The sequence below is a fragment of the Amia ocellicauda genome, chromosome 4, assembly GCF_036373705.1.
Source record: "Amia ocellicauda isolate fAmiCal2 chromosome 4, fAmiCal2.hap1, whole genome shotgun sequence".
Lineage (NCBI taxonomy): Eukaryota > Metazoa > Chordata > Actinopteri > Amiiformes > Amiidae > Amia > Amia ocellicauda.
In genome coordinates this window covers 22,494,366-22,520,611 of record NC_089853.1, presented here as the reverse complement: position 1 = coordinate 22,520,611, position 26,246 = coordinate 22,494,366, and the positions used below count along the sequence as shown (strand labels likewise).

The 26,246-nt window shown below is 40.8% G+C and overlaps 1 protein-coding gene across 1 annotated transcript; it reads left to right on the top strand.

The window, feature by feature from the left end:
- The first annotated feature begins 252 nt into the window (after positions 1-252).
- On the top strand, positions 253-24,650 carry cep152 (centrosomal protein 152). The gene is made up of 28 exons (XM_066701403.1): positions 253-385; positions 864-982; positions 4,505-4,605; positions 5,271-5,337; positions 5,704-6,057; positions 6,220-6,382; positions 6,993-7,133; positions 9,011-9,150; positions 9,467-9,667; positions 14,433-14,580; positions 15,110-15,201; positions 15,394-15,557; positions 15,801-16,011; positions 16,106-16,219; positions 17,112-17,242; positions 17,723-17,851; positions 18,069-18,204; positions 18,456-18,647; positions 18,824-19,108; positions 19,332-19,463; positions 19,674-20,333; positions 20,572-20,656; positions 21,051-21,206; positions 21,690-21,780; positions 22,062-22,165; positions 22,496-22,652; positions 22,753-22,859; positions 23,101-24,650. Exons 2-28 carry the CDS (start codon positions 896-898, stop codon positions 24,099-24,101), a joined length of 5,349 nt encoding a protein of 1,782 aa, XP_066557500.1. The 5' UTR covers positions 253-385; positions 864-895; the 3' UTR covers positions 24,102-24,650.
- The last annotated feature ends 1,596 nt before the right edge of the window (positions 24,651-26,246 follow it).

The following is a 26,246-nucleotide window of genomic DNA, read 5'->3' as shown; positions in this document are numbered from 1 at the left end:
AATCAGTGAGCAGCGCCCTTCCCGCTGTCTCCGAGCGCCAGCTTTCAAACAGCCGGGGCCCCAAAGCGCTCTGCGATGCACAGTAACTACGTCATCTTCCTGCACACTTCCAGTTAGCCAGGCCCTCTCTCGACGCTGATTGGCGAATATCCGTAACTCCTCCCTCGAACCGCTCTCTGGTTGGCTGCTGTTCTTGTCGGTTCATGAGCGTGGCCAGCAAGTTCGTGTGAGCCCGCTACCGTGGTTGCAATGTTTATATGCAGAAGTGACTTTTATATGTGGTTGGAGAAGTCTTCATTTGTACAAATTATTCTTTTATAGACAGAATTATTTATTTTTAGACATTGAGATGATTATTTTCCACTTTATAATTAAGTAAACACGGGTAAGTGGATTTTGAAGTTCGTCATGAATCGTAACTACATTTCACTAGTCAGTGTTGTATTTTGCCACATTTCGTTGCCCAGCTAGGTAGACGACTGTATTTAATTATTACACACAATTTAGTGATGTGAACAACTATTGTGTTTTTCGTAGATGTGGTTAAATTGTAAAATACAGCTTCTCATATGCATTTTATTACAGACAGCGACCGAGAATGTACTACATTTTGATAAGCCAAACGAATGCAAAGTATCATCATAGTATGAATGTATAGTATATTTATATTATTGTTACAGTTCAACAAATTAAACTCAATAAAAAAAAAAGACAATTGCAAGATAATTGAGCAGAGATTTGTAACGTCATACCTGAAAGGAAAGGAAAAGTTAGCTGTCGCCGCCAGATGTTGGTGCGGGGCTGGTACAGCAGGTGATACTGACGGGACTGATCTCATAATAATGGGGTTTGTGCTTTGCCAGGCCTGAAGAAGGGACGCCCCTTACATAGAAAGATGTCTATTGACTTTGACAGCGCGGCTCTGCAGACCCAGCACGAAGAGGAAGAGTTTGACCGAGAAGATTATGCGAGGGAGCAGGAGGTAAAGTCCCTGGGTCTGCATTGCATTGTGCTTGTACTCAGTTCTTTTGGCATGTTACTACTCCCAGTACTGTGGGGGATTGTGTATACAATACGGTGTAGCCAGTTTAATTCTATGCACCCAGTATATGTTTTTTTTCCTGTTGCATGTGTGTAGCCTACCAAGCAAGCCTAGCAAGTGTGTTTAAAGCCTCTTTAATTCTAATAGGGTCTAGTAAATAGGAGAAGGTATCCAATGGTGCCAATACGTTGCCAGTGTCTGACAAAAACTCCATAAAGAACAGTATAATGTTTTGCAATGTGCTGTACTATTTCTAGTTCATGTACACTGTAGTTGCAGAAGTTGCAACCTTTTCAGTTCAGCTGTCAGGAAAAAAAATTACATCTCTGAGGTGTCTGTGATGAGGGAATTAGCATTTAGGTGAGTTTATACAGCAGATTTAAATTAAGGTGAAGAGAAGACTTTTAGATCACACCTTCCTTCTTGTCTCCAGCCACATGAGGGTGCCGTTGTCTCAGTTGTACAGTTGAACTGGCTTTAATGAAGATAGATGGGGAAACTCAGCAGGAGACAGGAAATTAATCAGATTCTTGGGAGCCAAATGTCTGATTCCATTTTGTGAAATTGTTTAGCTTTTAAAAAATGAAGAAGGGAAAGAGAGACGTATTAAATAACAGGAATGTAAGTGTAGTGTTTATAATTGGTGGTGTATTATTTATTTAAACATGTAAAACCTCTTAGTGTAGGAGTGGAGAGATTCAGGTTCAGACCCACTCTGCTTTTAACTGAACTTTTCACATCGTGTTTTTTTCATCACCCTTCAAGGCTCAGTTTAAGTGGGTTTAAACACTCTTGGCCTGTACCGTGCAAGTGCTCAGGGGTGAGACTGGAGTACGTGAGAGAGAGCACTTCAAATACCAGGCCTAACTGCCTATACTGTACTTGAACTGCGCAATTCAGAATAATAAATCGTAATATCATGTAGGTGTTAGGCTAATAAGTTGCAATCCTTGTATGAACTGAAGATAAAGAAATGACAATTCAAAATTTGAGAGTTTGATATTTATATTATCTACACAGATTAAATGAGGGGGGGGACGGGGGACTCTCCATCCCTGCTGTGTCCAGTGATTGGTCAGTTTCTCTCAGTTCTCAGGCCTTCATAGCTCTGGAAATTTCACACGGTTTTACCTACCAGGATGGGAAAAGACACAATTATAAAGCTGTCTGATCCATTTCAAGTTTTATGAGCTGCAGTCTCTTGAACAAATTACACTGATGAAGCAGAAAAGCAAATATTTAAAATATTATTCCACATACCTGTCTAGTCTAGTTTGCTCAAAATAAGGTAACAATCATGAAATATCCGGTACCTGCTGTTAGTTTATGTAGGAGAGTGTGCAGCTTATACAACCTGAAGTGGTTCGGACTGCGGTTCGCTGGGATTCTTGCTCAGATCCCCTCCAGAGTGGCTGGCCCTGCAGTGAGATCACACAGTCCTCGCCTTCATTTGCTCTCTCTCACACATGAGTTGCAGGGTGGAGATGAAAGGAGGACAGTAAGGAGGAGGAGAAAACTCTGAAAACTGAAATGGCTGACATTTTTTTTAATCTTGTAAAGCATTGTTAAAACTTTTTTTGTATATTATGCTCTCTGATGTACTGACATTTTCATTATCATTATTGTGTGTGTGTGTGTGTGTGTGTGTGTGTGTTTGGGCGTTTCTCCATATCTGGAAGAAGAGTTTGATAGAATTGCTATTTCACGTGTTGGCACAGTAACCAAACTAGCACAAAGCTGGGGAATTGGAGGGAAAATTAGTCATTCGGATTTCCAAATTCCTTCCATTTGCTTTGACACAATTGGCAGAAGTAATACAGCCCTCTAAATTAAATGGGTCAGATTCCTTGTGAGGGAGAATACTTTGAGGGTGGAAGAACACCACTGGGCAAAGTCTATAGGATTTCATATAGATTTCAGTCTTCCCTATAGGCAGGCAAACAAAAAAATGCATATAACCAGTAAAGAGAGCTCCTGCAACATGAAATTCAGAATTGTTCACTACACTACTGCGAGACCATCAAGGTCCATGCAACATTTGTATTCATTTTTGCTTTAATGTTATGATTTTTATTTAAAAGGACAATTCATTAAATTTTCTTCACTTTCAATTACAGTATGTAGAGCCCAGCCTTTGGGTGGAGGCATTCTTCCACTGTGATGCATAAGTAAACAGTCTTCTCCAATCAGCAGAACGTAGTCACTGATTCATTATTTTACAATCTGCGTGAGGTGGAAGGCTTGCAATTTAATTGGTGAAGGTGAAACTGGCTGTCAGGTGTGTGACACATTAACCTGAAGGTCTTTGCATTCTTTCTCATTTGCTCTACACCTAGGACTAGAAACAACTGTTGAAGAGAAAGCATATCCTTTTTTCTTTTCTTTTCTTTTCTTTTCTTTTCTTTTCTTCTGATTGGGATTATGCATGGCTCTTGCACAGTAATTACCATGTGTCATGGTGCTCTGTATGTTTATACTTGCTAGTAATGTAGAAGGAAGTCCTTGCAGCTTTAAAATCTGGTTTACAGTCTGGCAAAATGGGCTGCGTCTAAAATCTCTGCAATGAAAAAATGGTTTTGAAAAAGTAATGGCTAAAGAGTGGGAGAATCCATGTGGAGGAAAACTAAAGTACATGTTGTATTTCAAGAGCTGTTTTTGGCTTGTTGTAATGTTTATTGAAAAGAGAAAGTTAGAGATATGGAGGCTGACTTGGGGAGAAAACATCTGTGGTGCCTTTGCAGTAATTTTGTAAATATGCAACTACTCAGTCATCCGTATCGTTTCTACAATGTAAATGTGGAATGTTTCTGCTCCAGTTAGCATAGATGTAGAAATAGTTTTTTAATGGGGATCTCCTAACCCAAAAAAAAGAATTTTATTTGTTATGCATTTAATTGTTATTATTTGTGCCCGATGTGAAACTCTATAGGATATACAGTAGATATATTGTGTTCGTCAATTATATACTTTGTCAGTGTTGTAAATATGGCTGGTAAATATTGTGAACTTCAAATGTTCATGCCCAGTGAAGTGGAGGAAACTGTAAATTACATTAAAAAATCTTTATATAAAGTAAGTGGAACCCATTAAGCAACAAGTGTTGTATGAGTGTAGAAAAAGTTTGGGCCTTGATTGAAATCCTTTTGTCTGTGTTACAGTTTGGGTAACCCTCCTAATATGTATTAATGGACATCCTTGAATATCATTTTTGTACCTTTTTCCTGCACGGTTAATCTCTAAGAATAAATCTTTCAGGGATTATATTGAAATCTCGTGCAGCAATCAACCCTTTGAAATCTGGCAGGTTTCCTTTGCCTAAACAGTTTGAAGTTTTCCTAAAGAATTTGCACTAATTTAAACCTTTTTTTACTTTTGAGATTTACCAAAGCTGTATTCATGTAAGTTCTTAATATATATGCCAAAATTAAACCCTTCTATTCTTGTGATTACCTTTTACTGTAGCTGCACAAGTTGCTGACTGATCTCCCTGATGATATGCTAGAAGACAGCAGAGATGTGTCCTCTCCCGAGCTCAATTACTCTGGAAATGGAAACGGTAACAGGTAAGGTATAACAACTGTTTTAGATGGCTGTAGTTTACAGTTACAGATTTTTCCCCACCTACATTAATTGGATTTGGATCAATTTATGACACGTTAAACATTCACACATTGATTCGTTATATTGGATGGTGAAGTATCCTCTTCTGAGGTGTCCTGATGCTCTAATTATCTAATTTCCCTTGCTTATTCATCCCTTCTGGGAGACATGTTTCTGCTTATTTACTGAGTTTATGAAAGATGCCAAGTGAAGCTGACGACCAGTAAATTTGAGCAGGAAATTAGCAGAGCCTCATCCCCTACTGAAGCACATGAAGCATGCCTCAATCCTGACCTGAACATCTCCTGACATTTAGTCCCGGGCTTCTGCCAAGTGTCACTCTGAATTACAGCACTCTGGAGTTGTTCTTGTGTTCTCTGGTCTAATGTCTTCTGAAACCTGACCGGAGACCTCTCAAATCACATTTCTCAATGTTTAACCCTTAGAAACTCTTGGTCTGTCAACTCGGGAATGTGAATAGGTAATATCACTGGCTTATACGTCAGTACCCTGGGCACGGTTTATTATACTAGCTGAGAGAAATGTGGCATATGCTTTGATTTGATTCTAGGCCTGTTACTTAATTTCACAAATACTTTGAAATTCAAGGATAATATCATTTTTATAGGCCTCCACAAGCTTGGGAGCAGGAAGCAAACTGGAATAGTGACCAAGGAGTCATTACGACTGAGCAAGTGAGTTAAGAATGGTGTTTATGATCCTTTAAATACAAAGTTTTTTCTGTGTGTATTTTAACATTCAGGTATGTAGATCAGAATAGTACTTCACTTGGCACTTTCAGGAGTTTCCTTAATCGTTTTCCCAACAGATAAACTATTTAAGTGTTCCTACAGGTGGGTGAAGGATCCTTAGCGTAACCCTTGCAAAGCCACTTTGACAAAGTATATAAACTGACTGAATAATAATAACAATAAATGTACTTGTATATCATGTAAATACTGAAACATGTTTGCTTGTTTCATCTTCAAATTTTTGTAAGTTTAAGCATAAAACCTTTTAATGAAAATAAAATAAAAATGTATGCAACATTTTCTTTTGAGGGCTACGAGCCAGGCTACAGTCAGGAGCAGTACCACGGAGAGTATGCGTATGGAGATGAATCTGAGCAGTTCAATGGGCATGACAGTCTGCTTCACGATGCACACCCCCGTGTGTGGACTGAGCCACATGCAGAAGGCCACGAGTACATGTATGACCAAAGGGGCTTTGGTTACCCCAGTATCGAGGCTGAAGACACCACTGGCAGCAAGGAATACACTGCAGAGGAGCAGTACGGGCAGAGTCCTTATCACCAGACCAATGCATATCACCTTCATGCACCATATAGTCCTTCTGAAGGACAGAGGGAAGATCTGAGCCATGGAGACCAGCACAATCGTAGAGACCACTTTCAGGTGATCACACAGCTTAGATATGTCTGTTCAGAGTGAGGAGTTTTATATTTCCTTCCACATAATAATTGATTAAGTCCTTTTTGGGGAGGGGTATCATAGATTTGTTTTTAGGAGTATTTATTTTAAGATTTGTGATGGTTGTATCTTTTCTAATTCGGTCAGAAATTCCAACCGGAAGGGTCAGCTGATACAGCAGCAGATGGGTACGAGGTCCGGTATAAGCCCTACCCACCCCCAGCACAGCCCGGCACATTCAGCGCTGACGTCCGCAGCATAGATGGCCAGTACGACCCGCTGCAGAGGGAGCTCCTCGATTCTGGGGATGGTAAGCCTGATATCGAGTCAAGCCTATTCAAATCAAGCATTTCAATCAGAGATTCAAGTTACTATGAACATTAATAAATGAACACATTTCAGTCCCTGGTCTCAGACAGCCACTGGACAGGACACTCAGCACCTGGATACGGTCTAGCCAGTGAGATTTGCAACCAGTTTTAATTTTCATGGAGGTTGCAGTCATCTATGTGTGTACTGTATGCAGTTAGATCCCCAGTGTATTGCACATCCCATTCACCCTCATGCTACCTCTAATTGAAGACTGCTGTGCCGGAAGCTCACTGTGCATCTGCAGCTTTAAATTTGTGTTCATACCAGTAATTGTCTCTATGTAACATCGTTTAATGAGCCTCATGCACTGTATTTTAATTACAGTGTTACATTTGTGCAAGTTGTTAATGCTATTATCAGAATTGAGTCCTGGTTCCTTTAAACTGTGTATAATTGATGTTTTTTAATACTGAAACGTAATGGGTATTCTGTTCTTTGCATATATAAGTAAGCATCCTGCTGCTTAAAGAGCCACTTTAATTTATTTATTGCAAAACACTCGAACACACTTGCCTACATCTAACTTTAACTGTTTTGCATGTAATTAGGTTCAACGGATCATCAACAGATTGCACAACTGCAGATTTTTAATAAGGCACGGCTGAGGCAGATTGAAAATCTTGAGCAGGAGCTGGAAGACTGCCGGCGGAACATGAGATACCTAAAGCACCAGTTTGCCATCGTGAAAGGTGGGTTTTGTTCTCCTCGTCGTTGTTGTTGTTGGGCAATTCCAGCGTTATGGATGTGACATTTGCACATAAAAATGCAAATTTGTTGCCTTATTCAAGGGCTCATTTAAACCAATAACTAAATATTTAGGGGTGTGGTCCTGGTCAAGACAATCTCCTGAACTCCAAACTGAATGTCTGAATGGGAAAGAAAGGTGATTTAAGCAATTTTGAGCGTGGCATGGTTGTTGGTGCCAGACGGGCCGGTCTGAGTATTTCACAATCTGCTCAGTTACTGGGATTTTCACGCACAACCATTTCTAGGGTTTACAAAGAATGGTGTGAAAAGGGAAAAACATCCAGTATGCGGCAGTCCTGTGGGCGAAAATGCCTTGTTGATGCTAGAGGTCAGAGGAGAATGGGCCGACTGATTCAAGCTGATAGAAGAGCAACTTTGACTGAAATAACTGCTCGTTACAACCGAGGTATGCAGCAAAGCATTTGTGAAGCCACAACACGTACAACCTTGAGGCGGATGGGCTACAACAGCAGAAGACCCCACCGGGTACCACTCATCTCCACTACAAATAGGAAAAAGAGGCTACAATTTGCACAAGCTCACCAAAATTGGACAGTTGAAGACTGGAAAAATGTTGCCTGGTCTGATGAGTCTCGATTTCTGTTGAGACATTCAGATGGTAGAGTCAGAATTTGGCGTAAACAGAATGAGAACATGGATCCATCATGCCTTGTTACCACTGTGCAGGCTGGTGGTGGTGGTGTAATGGTGTGGGGGATGTTTTCTTGGCACACTTTAGGCCCCTTAGTGCCAATTGGGCATCGTTTAAATGCCACGGCCTACCTGAGCATTGTTTCTGACCATGTCCATCCCTTTATGACCATCATGTACCCATCCTCTGATGGCTACTTCCAGCAGGATAATGCACCATGTCACAAAGGTCGAATCATTTCAAATTGGTTTCTTGAACATGACAATGAGTTCACTGTACTAAACTGGCCCCCACAGTCACCAGATCTCAACCCAATAGAGCATCTTTGGGATGTGGTGGAACGGGAGCTTCGTGCCCTGGATGTGCATCCCACAAATCTCCATCAACTGCAAGATGCTATCCTATCAATATGGGCCAACATTTCTAAAGAATGCTTTCAGCACCTTGTTGAATCAATGCCACGTAGAATTAAGGCAGTTCTGAAGGCGAAAGGGGGTCAAACACAGTATTAGTATGGTGTTCCTAATAATCCTTTAGGTGAGTGTATATACACACATACACACACCGATCAGCCATAACATTATGACCACTGACAGGTGAAGTGAATAACACTGATAATCTTGTTATCATGGCCCTGTCAGTGGGTGGGATATACAGTGAGGGAAATGGCTGTAAAGTAAAGAAAAGGCATAAAGTGAGCCAAAATAACACAGCATGTGCAAATATACACCTTTTAGTAAAAACTGAGTAATACATATTTTTGATATGGGCTTTTTTTTTTTTTCATGACCAGGGTCACTTTATCGTGGAATTGCCCTTATGTTTTATTTCACACACACTTATTAACACTGTGACAACATGGTTTTACGATTGCTAACGATGTCCTGCATATACTCAACATGACATGGGTAGCAATATCACCATACTCTTGTATGTAAGGGGTTTTGTTGCTATTATACCATATGTTTTACAAGAGAAAATAAGCTGATTGAGTTAGTGTAGAGATGCCATGTTTACGTTGTGCGAGTGCCTTTCAGTGTTTTCTAATGTCAGAAGAGTGACTTCCCCCTGCTGACCAATGACAACCCAATCCGGCTGGGGACTTTTACTGGTCTTACTCTTAATACCTTTCTGCTTTTTTTTTCCTGTTGTTTTTTTCTCCCTCAGATGAAAAAGAGGGGTTGACACTAAGTCTGCAAGAATCTGGAAAAATTATTAAAGACTTGAAAGAGAAGGAGATGCAGCTGGAAGGGAAGATTAAAGCCTTGGAGATACAAGTTCAGGCCTTGATTGCCAACAATGAGGAGGTCAGCGATCTTTAACAAAACAAGAAATGTGTACAAATAATAATCCCATCAGTAATGCTGACTGAGACATTTTCTCTTCCATGAGTCTGTGTCATCCACCACCATGTCCTATATCATTTTTATGTTACGGAAAAAAAAACATATTAAAAACTCACTAGTTAACAACTTAATGCTTGAGATGGTTATGTGGATAGTTTCTCATGCGAAAATTCAATAAGAAGACATGCTTTGTTCTGAACAACACTATTTAAGTATTTCCTGTCAAATTGCGTTGTCGTCTTGCATTCATTTACTAGAGTTGATTTGTGTTTTGCAGAATGTAAAGAAGCAGAAAATTGCAGATGCCGCCGTGGACAGCATGAAGCAGCAGATGGCAGAGCTGTGTCGCTCGGACACGCTGACCAGAGCCAGGGAAGAACACGGCCGAGTCCTCGCAGCTGTCAATGAGAAGCATGAAGAGAGAGTGCTGGCCTTTCAGCAGAAACTCGATGCTCAGAGTCACGCACTGGAAGAGCAGGTTAGACTAGATGCAATCCATTGTACTCAGAGATTCTGAGGCATTTCTGTCATCTTTGTTGTTGTTGTTGTTGTGTTTAACCTGAAGAACAGTAACGTTTTTTCACCGCTCCATGGGTGTGTGTGTCTAGAATATATAATATTTGTTTGTGTGTGTGTGTGTGTATGTGTGTATACACAACCCCAATTCTGAAAAAGTTGGGACAGTATGGAAAATGCAAAAAAACAAAACAAACAAAAAGAGTCATTTGAAAATTCAGTTCACCCTCTACTATATTGGAAACATGTTATTAACACATTATTTGATGTTTAACTTTGTGAATTTAATTTATTTTTGAAAATATACACATTTCAAATCTGATGACTGCAACACACTCCAAAAAAGTTGGGACAGTCGACTGTGCAACATCACCTTTTCTTTTAATAACACTTATTAAGCGTTTGGGCACTGAAGACACCAGTTGGTTAAGTTTAGCAAGCGGATTTTCCCCATTCATCCATTATGCATTTCTTCAGCTGCGCAACTGTACGGGGCCTTCGTTGCCTTATTTTGTGCTTCATAATGCGCCACGCATTCTCAATCGGAGACAGGTCAGGACTGCAGGCAGGCCATGCTAGCACCCGCACTCTCTGCTTACGCAACCATGTGCCTGTAATCCAGGCAGAATGTGGTTTGGCGTTGTCCTGCTGGAAAATGCAGGGATGTCCCTGGAAAAGACGATGTCTGGATGGCAGCATATGTGGCTCCAAAATGTATACATATCTTTCTGCATTAATGGTGCCTTAATGTGCCATTAATGGTTATCCATGCCATGGGCACTGACACACCCCCATACCATGACGCTGGCTTTTGGACCTGACACTGATAACAGCTTGGATGGTCCTTTTCCTCTTTGGCCCGGAGAACATTACGGCTGTTTTGTCCAAAAACTATTTGAAATGTTGACTCGTCGGACCACAAAACACGATTCCACTGTGCTACTGTCAGATGAGACCGAGCCCAGAGAAGTCTGTGGCGTTTCTGGACAGTGTTGATGTATGGCTTCTGCTTTGCATAGTAAAGCCTTAACTTGCATCTGTGGATGCAGGGGTGGATGGTGTTGCCTGACAAAGGTTTATCAAAGTATTCCTGAGCCCATGTCAGGATATCCATTACAGACTCATGATGGTTTTTAAGACAGTGACATCTGAGGGATCGGAGATCACGCGCATTCAGAAGTGGTTTTCGGCATTGCCCTTTATGCAATGAGATTTGACTGGTTTCCTTGAATCTTTTAATTATATTGTGCAGTGTAGAAGGTAAAATGCCCAAAATCCTACCGATTTGTCTTTGGGGAATGTTGTTCTCAAAGTGTTGGATTATTCGCTGATGCATCTGTTGGCAGATTGGCGAGCCTCGACCCATCCTTGCTCTTGAAGGACTATGCCTTTTTTTGAGGCTCCTTATACAGTGAGGGGAAAAAGTATTTGATCCCCTGCTGATTTTGTACGTTTGCCCACTGACAAAGAATGATCAGTATATAATTTTAATGGTAGGTGTATTTTAACAGTGAGAGAGAGGTTAGGCCACTCCAGGACCTTAATGTGCTTCTTCTTGAGCCACTCCTTTGTTGCCTTGGCTGTGTGTTTTGGGTCATTGTCATGCTGGAATACCCATCCACGACCCATTTTCAATGCCCTGGCTGAGGGAAGGAGGTTCTCACCCAAGATTTAACGGTACATGGCCCCGTCCATCGTCCCTTTGATGCGGTGCAGTTGTCCTGTCCCCTTAGCAGAAAAACACCCCCAAAGCATAATGTTTCCACCTCCATGTTTGACGGTGGGGATGGTGTTCCTGGGGGTCATTCCTCCTCCTCCAAACACGGCGAGTTGAGTTGATGCCAAAGAGCTCGATTTTGGTCTCATCTGACCACAACACTTTCACCCAGTTCTCCTCTGAATCATTCAGATGTTCATTGGCAAACTTCAGACGAGCCTGTACATGTGCTTTCTTGAGCAGGGGGACCTTGCGGGCACTGCAGGATTTCAGTCCTTCACGGCGTAGTGTTACCAATTGTTTTCTTGGTGACTATGGTCCCAGCTGCCTTGAGATCATTAACAAGATCCTCCCGTGTAGTTCTGGGCTGATTCCTCACCGTTCTCATGATCATTGAAACTCCACGAGGTGAGATCTTGCATGGAGCCCCAGAGCGAGGGAGATCGATGGTCTTGGTCCCATTCCAGCCTTGTGTAGGCCTACAATCTTGTCCCTGACGTCGTACAAAATCAGCAGGGGATCAAATACTTTTTTCCCTCACTGTATTAGGCAGCAAATGAGCATTTTGTCCTCAAAGTTGATGTGTTAGAAGCAGGAAAAATGGGCAAGCGTAAGGATCTGAGCGACTTTGACAAGGGCCAAATTGTGATGGCTAGACGACTGGATCAGAGCATATCCAAAACTGCAGCTCTTGTGGGGTGTTCCCGGTCTGCAGTGGTCAGTACCTATCAAAAGTGTTCCAAGGAAGGAAAAGCGGTGAACCGGCGACAGGGTCATGTGCAGCCAAGGCTCATTGACGCACTTGGGGAGCGAAGGCTACAGACGAGCTACTGTAGCTCAAATTGCTGAAAAAGTGAATGCTGGTTCTGATAGAAAGGTGTCAGAACACACAGTGCATTGCAGTTTGTTGCGTATGGGGCTGTGTAGCCGCAGACCAGTCAGGGTGCCCATGCTGACCCCTGTCCACTGCCGAAAGCGCCTACAATGGGCATGTGAGCATCAGAACTGGACTACGGAGGAAGGTGGCCTGGTCTGATGAATCACGAGCTCAAGGTGTTGACTTGGCCTCCAAATTCCCCAGATCTCAATCCAATCGAGCATCTGTGGGATGTGCTGGACAAACAAGTCCGATCCATGGAGGCCCCACCTAGCAACATACAGGACTTAAAGGATGTGCTGCTAATGTCTTGATGCCAGATACCACAGCATATCTTCAGAGGTCCAGTGGAGTCCATGCCTTGACGGGCTGTTTTGGTGGCAAAATAGGGACCTACACAATATTAGGCAGGTGGTCATAATGTTATGGCTGATTGGTGTAGATGTATATGTATAGTACTGTGCAAAAGTTTTAGGCAGGTGTGAAAAAATGCTTTAAAGTAAGAATGCTTTCAAAAATGTTAATATATTATATTTATCAATTAACAAAATGCAAAGTGAGTAAACAAGAAACTTCTACATCAAATCAATATTTGGTGTGACCACCGTTTGCCTTCAAAACAGCATCAATTCTTCTAGGTACACTTGCACACAGTTTTTGAAGGAACTCGGCAGGTAGGTTGGCCCAAACATCTTGGAGAACTAACCACAGTTCTTCTGTGGATTTAGGCAGCTTCAGTTGCTTCTCTCTCTTCATGTTATCCCAGACAGACTTGATGATATTGAGATCAGGGCTCTGTGGGGGCCATACCATCACTTCCAGGACTCCTTGTTCTTCTTTACGCTGAAGATAGTTCTTAATGACTTCGCTGTATGTTTGGGGTTGTTGACATTCTGCAGAATAAATTTGGGGCCAATCAGATGCCTCCGTGATGGTATTATATGATAGATAAGTATCTGCCTATACTTCTTAGCATTGAGGAGACCATTAATTCTGACCAAATCCCCAACTCCATTAGCAGAAATGCAGCCCCAAACTTGCAAGGAACCTCCAGCATGCTTCACTGTAGCCTGCAGACACTCATTCGTGTACCGGTCTCCAGCCCTTTGACAAACAAAGTGCCTTCTGCTACAGCCAAATATTTCAAATTTTGACTCATCGGTCCAGAGCACCTGCTGCCTGTGTTTTCTTAGATTGTTGAATCGCTTGGCCTTATTGCCACGTTGGAGGTATGGCTTTTTGGCCGCAAGTCTTCCATGAAGGCCACTTCTGACCAGACTTCTCCGGACAGTAGATGGGTGTACCAGGGTCCCACTGTTTTCTGCCAGTTCTGAGCTGATGGCACTGCTGGACATCTTCCGATTGCGAAGGGAAATAAGCATGATGGGTCTTTAATCTGCTGCAGTAAGTTTCCTTGGCCGACCACTGCGTCTGCGGTCCTCAACGTTGCCCGTTTCTTTGTGCTTCTTCAAAAGAGTTTGGACAGCACATCTGGAAACCCCTGTCTGCCTTGAAATGTCTGCCTGGGAGAGACCTTGCTGATGCAGTATAACTACCTTGTGTCTTGTTGCTGTACTCAGTCTTGCCATGGTGTATTACTTTTGACAGTCAACTGTCTTCAGCAACCTCACCTTGTTAGCTGAGTTTGGCTGTTTCTCAGCCAGTTTTATTCCTCCTACACAGCTGATTGTGTATCAACCTACATATTGAATTGATGATCATTAGCACCTGTTTGGTATAATTGTATAACACCTGACTATATGCCTACATAATCCTGACTTTGTGCAAGTGTACCTAGAAGAATTGATGCTGTTTTGAAGGCAAAGGGTGGTCACACCAAATATGGATTTGATTTAGATTTTTCTTCTGTTCACTCACTTTGCATTTAGTTAATTCATAAATATAATCTATTAACATGTCTATTTTTGAAAGCATTCTCAGTTCACAGCATTTTTTTCACACCTGCCTAAAGCTTTTGCACAGTACTGTGTGTGTGTAGATAGATATATAGATAGATAGATATATAGATACATATGTATGTATATGTGTGTATATATATATATATATGTGTGTGTGTATATAATATATATGTATACTGACAACTTCTTTCATTTACTGTTTTTTTTTTATTAGAGTGAACTGTGTCAGAGGCTTCAGGAACATGTAAAGCAATTGGAACGGCAGCAAGAAGACAGAAAAATAGAGAACGCTGAAAAAATTAACAGGCTGACAAAAAGTCTGGAGGAGAGTCAACAGCAGTGCAGTAACCTGCTCCAGACAGGTGTCTACTGTTATGTTCTCACTATCCTCTGGGACAGCTGGAGAGCGTGTGCTTCATTTTATTTTGGCTCCATCTTGACTGTCCCATTGTTATTTTTTTTGGTCTTGATTTTCTTAGCCAAATGATAATTCCTTAACAATGTGAACTATGAATCTCTAATGGTCTTCTAACACCTCAGTGTTGCCCCTTACTCTTACAATTGCGTGGACCTGGTTGACTTGTTGTCTGAGTTTTTTGCAAGGTCAAACTTCATTCATGAAAGCTTAGACCTGCTTAATGTGGTTAGTTATGGTGAGTGAAAAGCACCAACCCTGAGAGAGTTATTAATCTACACATGATGGGGCTGGTGTGTCAGGTTTGAGACTAAATGTTGATCCCTCTGGTATTGTTCACAATCATACATTTATATTTTACAAAGGTGAAAATGTAGACATAATTTCTTCAGAGGGTGTCTCTGGTTTAGTTCATAGTAAAGTGTCACACAAAGCAGAGCTGTAGGTTTAAATGTTTTCTTTGTTTATCCTCCTAGGCACAGTGCAGGAGATGAACCAGCTGCGAATTCTGTTACAGCAAGCACTGTCAGCGAAGAACATCGGTGACAGCATGATCAAATCACTGCAGGTGAATATGAAGGTTCTTTGCATGTGTATTATCTATCTCCTAAATGTTATTTGCTCTATATGAACTAATGCTGGAATATTAATGCTTTGTGTGTGTTTGCAAAGAGGATGCAGTAATTTGCTGTTTAATGTTATAGCCCCTCCAGATGCTTACTGATGATTGATTGATTGTCGTTTCTTATTAATAATCAAGGAAGAGCTCAGCGACATGAAGGAACAGATTACTCTTTTTGAATCAGCAGCAACATTCGGTGTTCTGGCCATGGATCCCAGTGGAGAGTTGGAGAACCAGATGACTGATTCTTATGTGGAACTGGGAATTAAGAAAATTAACTGGAAAAATAGTACATTTCACAGGTATACCTGCTTGCATTTCAGTATTTTAAGCTCTCGAATGCTTTGTGGAGTCCTGTAGCATTTCCCGAAATTTTTCTCTGTGTTTAAAAAAATCAAAAATCGGTGAAAAAAAAAAAATTGTAATTAATGATGTTTCCGTTATCTAAGGGAAATGTTGTATTTTACTAGATTCAAAAATTAAATCCTCCTGGGTAAAAAAAAATATTTTTGTAATTTTTGTTCGCCCTTCCTTCCTTCCTATAGTACCTTCTTGGCTGGTGGAAGAGACAAGAATATGTCGAAAGAAGATCTAATTATCGAATTGAAAACGGAGCTTGGGCGTTTTCTGAGCAGTTTAAAGGTGAAGAGAAAAAAGATTTCCCAGTTGCAGGATGAGCTGAAGCAATCTCACACCCAAGTGCAAGAGCTGAAAAGCCAGCTGGAGAAAGCAGACAAAGATGTGAGAGATTCGATGGTGAGCAACGCCCCCGTACAATCAGCAGTAACTGAACCTGGGGGATACAGAAACCACAGGGCATGTGTTTGTATTCTTTACTTTACTTCTACAGGTCAGAGAAAACAGCTTGGAGAAGCATTTGGGAAGCTTGGGTGTGGCGGCAGCTGGACAGGTGGAGCTGGAAAGGCTTCAAAAGGAAAGCCAATACCTGCAAGAGCAATTGGAGGTAAGAATCTCTTTCAGGATTTTTGCAGTAATAACAGAGTGCAGGTCTCTTGTCAAGAATCATAGACTGCTTTTGGAAGGTAATTTGCTGTGCCAGAAAGGTCTAAATTTCACTTTGCTTTTTGTGTAATGAGTTTGAGTCTAGTCGTTTTTATCAATGGTTTTGTTTTCCTGGGTCTTTTGATCTCATCCTGCAGAGGGATGTAACAGTCATTTCCTGATGCATATTGGGAAAGCACCAGACGCTTTGGGGGTGTTTTGCTGCATAGCTTTCAGTCAACTACACATACAAATTATTAGGCCAATAGTTAATGGTTCTGGGTAATGCATGCTTCATATTATTTCATTATTATTATTTTTATTTCTTGGCAGACGCCCTTATCCAGGGCGACTTACAACATAAGTGCAAAACAAAGTGCAAAAATACAGTTAAGTACAAGGCATCAATCGTTACAAATTCAATTTAACTAAAACATAGTAATTCAAAATACATTTTACAAATTCCAATTTACACAAGTACAGTAAGTGAGGTCCTACATCCTCGACGGTGAAAGCTAAGTGCTGTCAAGATGTAGGGTCACAGTCAAGGGCTACGGGAAAGGGAACAAAGAGGAAAACAATCAAAAGCGCAAGGAGCATAATAAAACTGTGAAGTGCTATCTAGCAGGGATAAAAGGACTAATATTACAAGTACTGTCGGAAAAGATGCGTCTTGAATAAGCACCAGAATGAGGTCAAGGATTGCTGTTTTGACTTCGGTGGGCAGGTCGTTCCACCATTTAGGGGCCAGGGATGAGAAGGATTGGGCTCTGGAGGAAGGAGAGTGGAGAGGAGGTAGAGTTAGTCTTATGTTTTAAATAAAATGTTTATCTCTTTCCTGTCCCTCTACCTAGCAACTGGGAAAGCAGAACACAGAGCTGAAATGTAGTGAAGAAAAGATGAAATCTGCCAATCTGGAATTATGCACCGAAATGCGAAACATGATACAGGTTTATGATCAGGAAAAGCAAGAGTTGGTTGAGAGGTAATTTTATTTTACTTTTTTATGAGAGAATGGGGGAGGGGTGTCAGAGATCAGCCATGCTTGTTTATATCTGGATGAAAGCATGTAGTAGATGAAAGCATCTTAATCGTTGCATAACTTGAGTTTAAAAGTTAATTAAAAAGCATCACTTCTTGTGATCATGACTCGACAGCTAGCGGCCCGGATCCACACTGCCACCTCTGCATCGCTCCCATCTGTCACGCATAGACAAGAATGCACCCCTCACAGATCCACTCATTAGTGATGTTTGATGACACCTATAGAAAGTGCTTAACTCTGTGAAGTCCCCCCCACCTCAAGATATTAAACAATGTTTTACACACTGTTTGATTTATATAAAAATGTAATAATAAAACGTACAGCATAGTACAGGTGGCATTGTGGTTTTCAGATGTAAACTAAGTTATTGCTGTGCCTGACTTATTAGTTAAGCTTTAAATTAATCATTTTTAAACTCAGGTACGAAAGAACACATCAGCAGCATCGGGATGATATTGTGAGTCATTTGCGTGCAGAGTTATCACAGGACCATGCAACAGAAATGGAGAACCTGACAAAGATGTATGAAGACAAGATCCAGGTCTTAGAGTAAGTGCTTCACATTTGATCTCTGGATTATTTCAACAAATGAATGAACACGATGAAATAAAATTGAATTGCTATTGACAATCTGGAATTTCAAAGTGCTTTTTATAAATTAAAGAAGGTTTCCCTGTGGATGAATTTATTCTTTTGAGGTTTCTTTATAAACTGAAGAAGCTTTACACTACAATACTGCCATATTTTTTTTTTTTTTTTTCTGTAGGACACAAATAGCAGACCTTAATAAAGAGATGGTTGGGGTACAAGAATGCTACGTCACTGTTTGTAAGGAAAAGGATACAGTGGCAGAAGATATAAGATGCAAAATAGAAAAAGAGATGCACTCGAAAGAGGAGGAGGTATGATATTTTTACATGTTTTGAAAACGTGTCAGTTTAAAAGGTCAATACTTCATCCTTTAATCAAAAGGTAGAAGACTAATTGGTGTAGATACCTGCATTTAACTTCAAAGTCTACCTTCATTTAAAGTATACTGTCAGTTTTGCCAAATGCAATGACATGGTAACCTCTGAAAAGATCATGCCTTGCTGTTTGTAAAGGTAAGTCTTACTGGACATCCTTGTTTTTGCTTTTTAATCCCTAATATCAGTTAAAGAAGCAATTGACTGAGGACAAAGAACAGGCCTTAGAGAAGCTGAAGGTCAGTTTGGAGGATCAGCATCGGGTGGCATTGGCAACTGCAAGAGCCATGTGGGTTAGAGAGAAGGAAACCGATGTCAAGCAGCAGGTCGACACACAAGTTTCGCTGGCTAGGATGGCCTGGCAGGAGGAGCAGCACAAGGTGTGGTTTAATTGAAATCGCTATCTTCATGATTGCTCTGCAGTATTTCTGAAATTTCCCTCTGCAGGCTGTGGTGTAAAAACCTGGACTTTTGTACAGTGAATTCACTGACCTATAAATATTAATCTTAAGGTTGCGAGAATCGACTTCACAGTTCTTCTCTTATTTTGGTTCAGGTGATAGATGAAGCTGTTCAGAAGGTTGAAAAGGAATGGGCCCAGAGGCTTGAGAAGGCCGTGAAGCAGATGAAGCTGAAGATATCAACACATGAACGGCACTGTCAGACTGAATCACCTGCCCCGCCGGGGGATCTAGGAAAGGAGTTGGAGTCTCAGCTGGCGGCACAGAAACTGAAAATGCAACAAGAGGCGGCAGAATGTCAAGTTAGGGCTGTAGAAGAGGCCATTAAAAAGACCCGAAAAGACCTGGAAAATAAACGCGTGGAAGACATTGCTAAAGAGGTAAATCCAAATTCATAGAAGTGAAAAGTTTGTGGAAGGTGATTGTGTCTGACCCTTTTGTCTTCATGTTAAAGAGCGATTTCAGACATATACTTTGGTTTGTTTTTTAGTACATTATCCATTTACTGTTAAACCACATAAAATGACATTCAGAATGTTGGTGCATGTCGATGCAGTTCCTGTTAACTGCAGGGCTAAGGAAAGATTGTGCCATTTCCTACAGGTGGAAAGTGCAGTGTCCAGTGCATACAGCCGCTGGCTGCTTGAGCTCAATGCTCTTCCAGAGTACAAAGCCAGTCTTCAAGCTGAGAGAGAGAAGTGGGAGAGAGAACATGAGCAAGATGTTGCCAAGCAGGTAAATCCAGCATGGAGTTGATGGTGTTTATTCACAGGGAACAGCTGGGAAAAAAACAAATAACTAATAATTACATGACTTGTACGTTCCCTGAGAAGATCTGTAGTCTTTGTAATAGGATTCCATTCAAAATGTCAGTGTAGATTGAGAAACTTTCAGGATCCATTTTACTTGTTTATTACCATTATTTATTTATTTTAAATCTGTCAGATATCCACTGTGCTCAAAGCAGCTGAGGAAAGATGGAAGAAAAGTCACCAGAAGGAGCTGGAAAAACTGGAAGCAGGCTCCAGGAACACAGATCTACAGGAGAAAGTTGTGTCCCTCCAGCGACAGCTAGAGCACAGAGAAGAAGCAGAAGCAGCGCTCGTCAAAGCAGAGCTGGCCAGGGCTCGCGCCGCCTGGAACAAAGATAAGCAAGAGGAAATGAACCACATTCAGCAGCTCAATGCAGAGGACTATCGCTCCTTTTTGGAGGAGCACAGAAATAAATTAAATGAAGTTGTGCAATTGGCCAAGGAGGGCTTTGAAAGGCAGAAGACAGAACTGCTCCTGCAGAAGGAGGCTGAGTTCCATCAGCTTCTGCAGGAGAAGGAGGAGGAGTGGCACGCCAGCCAGGAGCAGAGGCTCCAGGCTGAGAAACAGCTGTATGAAGAGAGGGTTGTGGCTGAAATACAGGTTTTACTGGAAGAGATCCAGCAGCTGCTGCTCAAAGATCCAAACAAACAGCCCCTCAGACTGGAGAACCAGTGCAATAGTCCAAAGCAAACCCGCAGGCAGTGTATAGGCAAATTAAAAGCCTGTCTGCAGGCAGCGTGCAGAGACCTTGTTTCCAGAGCAATCAATGAAGCCAAGGAAGAATGGAAAAAAGTACGTCTTAATGCTTGTTTTGTATATTCATGGTGTAGTTGTGTGTGTTTTTCCACTCTGTGCAGCCACTTCGCTGTGTAGTGGGTGGACACCCATGGACACACACCATTGTATAGGTGGTCTTCTGGAATGGTTTAATAATCTTTAAACTGTCTTTAATCTTATGGCTTGTAAGATGAGTGCCATCACACACGTTTGTTAGTCTGGCACTACCTTGCTATTTTCTTGGTCTTTCTAGAGCAGTGACGTGAAGCTTTGTGCTTCGAAAGAAGAGGAGGACCGTCATGAGCAAGACATTAAACAGCTGAGAAGTCAAAGCCATGGTATTACACTTCACATCGTGTGTGTGTGTGTGCTGTCTGTCCATCTTGCTGTATAGTCAAAGCATGGAAATGGCTGAACTGATGTCCGCCTGTAAAGCCTCTCTGTGGATTAATGGTCTGGTTTGGAGTTTAATTGCTGTGCAAGAAGTTAATTTAAAAGTCAACCCAATAGGACTGGGAACAATGTGAAATATGTTCCTGAAAGCACTGCTCGTAATGGAAAAAAAAATCATGTGTAGCAAATCATTATGTAATGGTAACAACCCAGTCAAACACCAGGTATACAGCAGCTGGATCAACACAATTGGATTAAACCCTGAATCCCTTGCTCTTGATGTGATTTGTTACTTATAGGCTTTGAAATCACTAAAACATTTTGTAATTTCACACCCAGATAAGAAGAATACTCCATCTTGCGGCAGGCATTGTGTGGAAAAGCTTGCCAAGTCGCAGAAACAGTGTCAGGACCTGCAGAGGCACCTGGAAAAGGCCTGTCGCCAACTGCAGCAGACTGTGAGAGAGAACAAGGCTAACGTGCAACGGCTCCGAGGTGCTTCAAAGAGATGACCCATTGGTTATTGCAATGACAGTAGAATTCAATGTTTTCTTTCCAGGGGGGCAATCTCCTGAAAAAAAGTGGGTTGCCCTCTCCAGCTGGGGGGAGCAGCTGCCCTTAGTGTAACAGTTTAGGTATCTTGGGGTCTTGATCACGAGTGATGGTCAGCGGGAGCGAAAGAGTGGTGCTGCGTCCACAATGATCTATGGGTTATGGCTGAAAGGACAAGATTGCCGTTACAAGGCAAGGTGGTGGAGATACATTTTTTTTTTTGTCAAGGGTTACTGGGCTTATTCTCCGCGACAGGGTGAGGAACCTCAGTCGTGTGGCTGCTAATTATATTTAACACCATATTCATGCAGATACGGTATTGTGGAAATGTACTGCTCTCAAGGGGTTTTAGTGACAGTATGTAATCAGTGCTAATCTTTTCGTATTATAGACAACATGTTCAATCATTTACCCTTCTTTTTGCAGAAGAATATGAAGAAACATTAACAAAAGAAAAGGACGAAACCATGAAGAGAATTGAAGAAATTAAAAGCTCTGAAAGCAAAGCATCCGTTCAGTATGTGTTATCTTGGCCTTGTTTTTTTTATATATATATATAACATTGCATTTTTTTTAATTACTAATTTATCAGTAATAACAATAAAACATGTATTAGTATTTTACTTGAATGTAAGATGCCTGATTTCCCACCCAAAATCAGTTATATGTGGAACTTATATGTAAGTACAGGGTCTTCTTACTAGTTATTTGATTGATGTTTGAAAATGAATAACAAACAAAAATGAAAACCAATGCAAACCCATTGATAAGACATCGATCTATGTACATCATGTAAAGGTCCCATGGTGCCAGCAGTCATGAAGATAGAGGCCAGCTGTGTGTTCAAGCTGGCTTGGAGGAGATGAGGGAGCAGTACATGAACGCTGTAGCAAAAATTAGAGGTTGGTATTGGTCTGTTTACGGTTTGTTTTCTTTCAGTACACATTTTCACATTTTCACATTTTCTGACAATTTCCTTTTAAGACATTAATCAACATCTTGTTTTTTTAATACATATTATTTTTGCTACTTTGCAGAACATTGTATTTTACAAATGTTTTCTGCCTTATTTTCACTAATTGTATATGTATGCAGCTTCTGGATGCTCTTCTGTTCCCTGAACAGTTATGAACTGAACTGAACAGTCCCCTCTAGTTATTACAAGCCGAGCGCAGTGAATGAGCCATGTGTTTCTTCACATGCAGACTTGTGACGTTGTTTTTAAATGACAGGAGATATGCTGCGTTACATCCAGGAGAGCAAAGCGAGAGCTGCAGAAATGATCCGAGTGGAGGTGCTGAGGGAGCGACAAGACACCGCTAGAAAGATGCGCAAGTATTATCTGACTTGTTTGCAAGAGCTTTTGGAAGATGGTGGAAAGAGAGAAGGGTAAGCAATGGAAATGTTATTGATTTTCATCATGTGAATGGTGCCCACCAAATACATATAAAATGATCTAATTCCCCTTCCATTTTCACCTTCCCGTTAGGGCCGAAAAGAAAATCATAAATGCTGCGAGCAAACTGGCTGCAATGGCAAAAGTGTTAGAGACTCCTGTACCCAAGAGAAAATTCAGCAAAACCAGTGCAGCTCCAGGCAAGTCCCCATCACGCTTTCATTATTTCCTCCTCCAGCTTTTCCTTTGGTCTGTTCATTTTCCTTCTACTTTGTGACATCATCCTGCATCTTTTCCTTTAACCTATCGTGTGCCTTGTTGCAGTCCTGTTTCCATGTGAATAAATAATAATTAGACTCTATTTGAGCCCACATATACTTAATGTCTTAACTCCTCATTCTGATTGAATTTATTTACCAATGAAGACTCTTGTATTGGCAGGTTCAACAAAGATTGAGAGGACTGCAGTAAATCAAAAGCCAGTAGAAGTTTTTTGTGCACCTTTAGGCCAAAATCCAAAGCATTCTGCCAGCAGCTCTCATGTAAGGAACCAGGAAGTGCTGGAGGAACAGTGGCGGGACCACACGATTGCTTGTAATAGTTTAAGGACATCAGAGGACAAAACTCATGAAGATGTATCTAATGTGCCAAAGAATGAACTTCCTAAAGGCACTCAACACTCTGGGGAAGTTCTAGGTCAGGATGTTCCAGCTGTCCTCACCCAGCTGTGGAATGGGAAAAGAAAAAAGCACAGTGGCTCGATCCCACAGCACAGCTCTGTGGTGGGGGAGGCAGCCCGTAACCCTGTCCTGAATCCTGCACTCCCCCCATCGGACTCCTGCTTTGGCCGGGTCAGCCCGTTCACCCTTGGGAACACTTTCTGTGACACTGCGCCAGGAAATGTCACGATCAGGAAGCAAAGCAGGGAACTGTATTTAAAAGGGCGAGGCCAAGCAGAGGAATGTTTCACAACTGAATCGATGAGCATACCTTTTCTCATTCAAGAGACCCCAGTTAGAGATGAAGGAGGGCCGAGTGATTGGAGTTCTGCCAGCTTAGGTGCACACTCGCAGGGCCAGAATCACCTGGCTTTGTATCCTGGCAGTAAAGCAGATTCCACTGTGAATTTTCCTTTCCAAGCGCTTTCCGTAGTTTCTTCACTCTCCGATACAAGTGATGATTATATGTATGATTTCAGGAGGAAGGCCGAAGTGGAAAGTGGTGTTGCCACTTCTAAGGAAGGTCCAGGTGTATTTTCCAAGCCCAAGACAAATTCTGGTTCTGCTGGGCTCCATGTGGAGAGGGATCAAACCCGAGAGCATGTTCCCGGTTCTGAAGGTGAAAGGCGCCACAGGTTTTGTTCAAAGAATTTATTCTCTGAGGTCAAGGCGCCTCAGCAGGACAGTGGATTTGATAGTCCTCTGTATGCTTTTCAAAAGTAAATTGTAAACAGTGAGTTGAAACTAATGCAACTTTGAAGTCTTGGAACTGGCAGTTCAGAATTTATTATTACCTTTCTTCAATATCAAAATCTTTTATCATTCAAGGGGCAGTTGTCTCTTATGGATGAAAAGGTGCAAAATGGACCTGCTAATGGTTTTGCATATTCCACTGTCATCTTAAGGCCAGCAAGCACAAATGTGCCCAAGTTGACATCCATGTCTTAATGTGTTTACATTTATCCGAGTGCTATATATATTTAAGTGTTCTAAGAAAGATCTTGGCATTTGTGTGCAAGGATATGTTATATATATTTATATTTATTTTTATATTAATCTTTAAGGTTACATCTGTTTTGATGTGTAACTTGATTTATTTTAATTCTTGATTGTAAAATACCGAAAGCTTTTTTTTTTTTTAAAGCAATTTAATTGATCAAATAAAGTTTTTTTTTTTCATATTACTGGTTTTCATTTTTTTCTGTTGATGGGGTTGACAGAAGTGTTTTATCTTTAATTCTGTTCTACATTTAAGCAGCACACGGATATTTGATCAGAAGATAATTTTCTATTAAATCAAGTTTTAACCTTTCCAAAAAGTGTTTCTTCGGTGACTCAGGATATATGTCATTGATATGAAGACAAATTACAATGTGTTCTTGGATTATTGATAGGCCATTACATTAAGTAATTCAACTATTCAATTGACAATACTATATAATATTAACATTAATATTATTAAAAATGCATTCTCGGATAATCTGTTTAAGTGCAAAATGCACGTTTAATTCAAGGCACATGCTTATCTTTCTTCTCTCATCTTTGTTAGACTACATTTTAGAGAGGACAAAGTGGGCAACAAGTGCATTTAATGAAGCCAAGCTTTATACTGTTGTCACCAATTAATATGCTGATGTATTTGTCTTCCAGCTATCCAGCTCTTCACAGCCGCCAATAGCGCACTGCCTTTTTCTTAAGACTGGTGACAATATATTTGTGTTCCTGAGAATTAGGCTTGTGTCAAACTGTTAACTGCTTCATTTTAATTTATGTACGTACATATAGAGAGAATTTTGATTAATCCTGTATCGTTCTTTATTTTCAACAAGCACTTCTAATATTACGCACAATTTGAAAAACTGGACAGACATAGTTGACTGTACTTTATAACTGAGAAAAGTTGCATAATTTATTTAGTTTTTGCACTTAATGCCTCTTTCAACATGGTGGTAATGCCACTTCAGCGACAGTATGACATTGAGACCCCCCTGGCATTTCAATTATCCACCAGGAGAAACTGTACCACCACTTGGTTCTGGGCTGTTTCTATCTATTCCACAGGCGTTCGTGTTTAGAGACTCCATCACAGTGTCTCTCTTTTTTTGGTGATCGATCAAAATGGCACTTCCAGATGTACATCTATGGTGCCATAGTCGTTTGTGCACCGTTTTGGGTCCTGTGCTTTGCTTACGCTTGAGTTTTGCACATCGTCTGGAAGAAAAGTGAAAGCCCAACTACATGTGGTAACTCGTTTCTTATCAATCCCACCAACAGCTCCAGACCCAGGGTGAAAACCACGAAGATGAGCATGATGATTATTTGTGAAGACAAGCTGTGTGCAAAGAAATATAAGTTCTTAGTTTTACAGCCAATGTACCTTAACTAATGCTGTCCATATAGTGATAATAAAACACTGGCTAGTCTGTATGAGCTCAAGTAAGTAAATCAATAACCTGATACATGTCTGTTTGTGTATTTGTGTAAATTACCATAACTTTAGGGTTAAAGTATCTATGTCACACAAGAAATATTACCGTTCTTGTTGCTACTACTAGTGTAAGTTATGCTTATTATATAATGTAGTTACTGAAGTCAGGGTTGTTTAGTATTGGTAAACATGTTTCAGGTCAGAATTTACCTTTAAAGTTATATTGAGTTTGCAACTTCTCATACAATCATTATCTTTTTAATGTCATGTTTGATGAGATCCTTTGGTTTGCATAGTTTTTCTACTTCTTTCAGTTCTGGACAATTGATTTGTATTATTTAACTTCAATCTTAAGTAGATGTTGTGTATGTGAATCTTATGTGAATATTATAAATATATATATTAATAATTTATGTAGCCTATAAAATCAACCGATACGA

Excerpts from the sequence above, each read along its gene's own strand:
- cep152 (XM_066701403.1), top strand. The coding sequence starts at position 896 with ATGTCTATTGACTTTGACAGCGCGGCTCTGCAGACCCAGCACGAAGAG. Across the intron at positions 7,134-9,010 it reads CCAGTTTGCCATCGTGAAAG|ATGAAAAAGAGGGGTTGACA; the intron begins GTGGGTTTTGTT and ends TTTCTCCCTCAG. Across the intron at positions 15,558-15,800 it reads AAAAATAGTACATTTCACAG|TACCTTCTTGGCTGGTGGAA; the intron begins GTATACCTGCTT and ends TCCTTCCTATAG.